The sequence below is a fragment of the Juglans regia genome, chromosome 16 (genome assembly GCF_001411555.2).
Source record: "Juglans regia cultivar Chandler chromosome 16, Walnut 2.0, whole genome shotgun sequence".
In the NCBI taxonomy this organism is placed as follows: Eukaryota; Viridiplantae; Streptophyta; class Magnoliopsida; order Fagales; family Juglandaceae; genus Juglans; species Juglans regia.
Window position 1 is genome coordinate 13,210,648 of NC_049916.1, and position 4,291 is coordinate 13,214,938.

At 35.9% G+C, this 4,291-nt stretch overlaps 1 protein-coding gene across 1 annotated transcript; it reads right to left on the bottom strand.

The window, feature by feature from the left end:
• Window positions 1-709: 709 nt before the first annotated feature.
• LOC108998110 (cytochrome P450 86B1-like) lies at window positions 710-4,085 on the bottom strand. The gene is made up of 2 exons (XM_018974558.2): window positions 2,447-4,085; window positions 710-1,298 (listed from the first exon to the last, which is right to left on the bottom strand). The coding sequence occupies exons 1-2, from the start codon at window positions 3,878-3,880 to the stop codon at window positions 891-893; spliced, it is 1,842 nt and encodes a 613-aa protein (XP_018830103.1). The 5' UTR covers window positions 3,881-4,085; the 3' UTR covers window positions 710-890.
• Window positions 4,086-4,291: the final 206 nt, after the last annotated feature.

Below are 4,291 nucleotides of genomic sequence, written 5' to 3' on the forward strand. Positions count from 1 at the left end.
TCTTCATCACATTCCATTTTCTGGAAAAAAAAAAAAAGAAAGAAAGAAAGAAAAAAAAAAAAGGTTCGACCAGGAGGCGATGGGCTGCGACGGTGGTAGACGAAGACGACGTGGCATTCGGGCGAAATGGTTCGGCTACTAGTAAGAAGATGAGATCGTGGGTCACCTGCAAGGATGTGGGTGTGGGATTACTTGTATTCGGAGATGAAGAGGAAATCATGACAAATAAATGGATGGTAATGAAGCTACTGTTTTGAGAAGATGATGAAAAATCTTATGAACTTCATTTGCACAGCAAAAAGAGAACTAAAAAGTGATGGAAATTCCAATGATGAAAAACCATTTTGAGAAGTGAGGAAAGTGAATTGAAAAGCTTACCTGAAAAATTGCAGTTGACTACTATAGCAGAAAGAGACCAAAGAGGGGAAAGGAAGAGAGGAAAGGCATCCATGTTTATTTCTTGGGATTTTTCTACTTGTGCAGGAGAGAGAAGCAGCGGGAAGATAATATTTTAGTACAAAAATAATATTTGGCCAGCCGCTTTGGCTCAATAAATTTAGCCAGTGAATTTATTTGAAGTTAAAATTACCATTCATTTAGCTAGCCTATTGTTGCACTTTACTTATTTTTTGCCTAAAATTTGACTTTGTTGAGCCCACTAGTAGTGCTCCAAGGGAAGATCTATAAATGAAGATAAACCTCATTATTCAAAATATTGCAGCTTCTTAAACACACACAACCAAGTACTAACCTTGTCCTTCGCTATCACTCTACAAATTATAGAACAACATATGTTGAATACGATTAATAATATATCTAATAAAAGATCAAAGAAATAAGAAACATGTGAAAAACATGATTATTGACATACACCCCCACTATTAAAACCCTTATTTATTGATCTTCAGGTACTTTTGAAGCTCCAACTCATGATCACGCCTATAAAGAGTCACCTTCAATCCATGCTTCATGTACATAGTAAGTGCCAGCTTTGGTTCTACAGGATGATCTTTCACCACCTTGACATGGTAGCGAAAAATGACCGAGGCGGCGGCGAATTTCATTTGATAGTAAGCAAAATCTTTTCCCAAGCAAAGGCGAGGGCCGCCGTTGAAGGCGGTGAACTTGTACGCCGACTCGCTCATGAATTTGCCATCTCTCAACCATCTCTCCGGCTTATACTCCTTGCAATCCGCTCCCCATATGCTCTCCATTCTCCCCATTGCATAAATTGCATAGATCACTTTTGTTCCTCTTTTTAGCACTGTCCCATCTGGAAATACATCATCTTCAACAACCTAAATTTTAAAATGTAATTAGGTAGTTAATTAGAATTTTCAAAATTAGAATACTAGCTAGTTCAATTAATGGATTAATTTGAGTAAATTAATTCAATGAAACCTAAGAAAAACAATATACATAAATCGTTTGGTTTTAATTAAAAAAAAATTCTTTTATTTTATTCCAAGAAAAAAATTCACCAAATCAATGTCTTAATTTACTTTTCATATACCAGATGATATGAGATGAAAATTGAATAAATATTTATTAGAATATAATTTGTTTTCAAAATTTAAAAAATTTAAAAAATTTGAATTGTTTATTGTATATTATATGAGTGTTTAAAAAAATTATAATGATTAGATGAGATGATTTGTATAACCAAACAAATAGACTTTGACCCCTATCTCCATTTTTCTTTTTAATTCGTTTAATGTACTATTCGATGTCTTGATTTATTTATTTCCCCAATTTTGTTTTGCTCTTAATTAATATTATCCCCCATAGCCTATGTCTCCTTAAAGATAGGGTATGGGGAACAGAAAGTACGATGGTAGGTTAACAATCATTTGACCAAATGGTACGTCCCCAATATTGGTCTTTATATTTTGGACAGTTTTCAACTACTTCGTACGTAACCGATCGAGATTCCTGTACAAGATGAACAAACCATCCAAACAAAAAAGAATGACAACTGCTATAAAAATAAAAAAAAATTAAAATAATTTTATAAAATTCATAAAATCTATTTGATGATAAAAATAATTTTATAATTTAACGTACTATGTCAAGATATATCAATTTGTGAATTTATTTTTGTGTAAGCTCTGTGTGGTTAAAATATTTTTCAAAAGGAAATAATAGACATTCTTTTTTACAATATTTTATATTATCATATTTTAGATGATGGATATTTTAATAAAATAATTTATAAAAATAAAATTATTTTATAAAAATATCTAATTTTTAAATATAATTGTATAAAAAGTTGTGAGAAGATAAAAATAACTCAGACGTACATGATATCATTTTTAATAAAATGATGCTTTTATAACATAAAACTGAAAAAAAAAACCTGAAATTGAGTTTGAAAACATGATATTTGTTATTCGAAAGAAAAAGCCAAATATATAGACGTTTGATCATTAGCAAATTAATTAATTACCTCCTTGTGATCCACTGGCACTGAAGGATACAACCTGAGTGCCTCAGATAGAGCAGCCTGCAAATAATCCATTTTCTTTATCTCATCCGGCCTAAATATTAATGAATTACTTTCCCACTGATCTCCCCTTTTCAACTCCTCTCTTTCAGCCAAAATCCGGCATGTTTCTGCAAGAATACACTCCTCCACCGCCGGATTCTTGTCAAGAAGCCAGAAAAACCAGCTCAATGCCACCGAGGAAGTGTCCCTCCCAGCAAGTATAAAGTTGACACAAATATCCCTTAAAAACTTGTCCGAGAAAGGCTGTCCTTGCTCATCTTTCATCCCCATGAACACTGTCAAGAGGTCTGATCTTTGCTTCATCTTGTCTTCGTCGGAGGATTGCAGAGAGAGCTCCTTCCTTCTTGTCTGAATTACATCGTCGGCAAACTTATCTACTTCTTTTATTGATGTCTCGAGCGTTTTCTCCGCACCCAACTTAAAATACCTCATGGCCTTCCATATGCATGTGGGCGTGACAAATCGTTGGAACGTGGCTTCCGTCGCGTCCTCAAACGCTCTGGCAAATGGTATTTCCGGTAAACCAGGGCTTAAACACCCTGGATCAACCCCAAATGCTATCATGCATACATTATCAAAAGTTAAACGCAGTAAGATGTCTTGGAGATCAATGGGTAAGGACTGCTGAATTGAGTTCTCTAACACTGGTAAGAGCCTGGAATGCACAAGTTCAAGCAATGACTCGGTGGTCAATTGCCGGAACTTAGCCGAATGGAACTCAATGCTTGCCGTCTTCCTTTGCCGTTGCCAAGTCTCGTCGTCTGCACTAAATATCCCTATGCCAAGAAGATCATGAACAGTGTCTCGGAAATATGGTCCTTTAGGGAAATTGGGGAACTTGGACTTGAGAAGATACTCCAAGTTTCGAGGGTCCGCGGTCACGACACCATTGAGGCTACTAAACAAAGAACATTTAAATTTAAAAGTCCCATTTTGACGGCAAAGAATATCGGTCAGCCAGTCGAACATATTGGTTGATCTCAGGCCGGATATCAAGGAAGGCAACATTCCGAGGACAGGCCAAACGGGCAGACCATGAACCTTCTTTTGTCTTAGAGAATGAATGGCCACAAACACAAAACTAGCGAGGAAAAGCTCAAGGATTTGGATATGTTGCAAGAAAAAAAGCCGCCTGGAAATCAAGTTTCTAGGCGCAAGTTCATCAGAGGAAGAGGAGGAGGAGAAGGTCATGAGGTTGCCAGGATTGATCATGGTGTTGGGATGATTTTGTGGGAATATCAGAGAGCATGCATGCATGTGAATATAGTTAGTTTGATCAGGGTGATCATGCGTGTTATATGGGGTGGCGTTTGTGTTTCTTGGCGTGCATGTTTTTTCACAAAGCGTTATGATTTGGTGAGCTGAAATGATCATAACGCGCGCTGTACTAGCTGAAATGATCTCCAAGACATTTTACTTCAATATTTAACGCAGTAAGATGATTTGGTGAGCTGAAATGAACATAACGCGGTACTTTCTTCCTTTTTTTCTTGGGCTATGGTAATTTTCGGGCACTAGTCTAGCTGCTAGCTAGCTATCTGATCACTTTTTGCCAAATTCAAAAGCGTACAATTTGAGAATATTGTATGTTCTTTTGGTTTATTGTCAAGGTTTGGATCGAATACAAATAGGGTTGTTGACACCTTTTGTAGGAATTGAGTACATTAATTTGGAGGATGGGAAGTGGTTGCGGCCGATAACCTAAAGTTCAACTATATTAATATATGTAATAAGGTTTTTAATTTCCCAAGTTTCCTAATGCTCTCATATTATAATATTATTTCT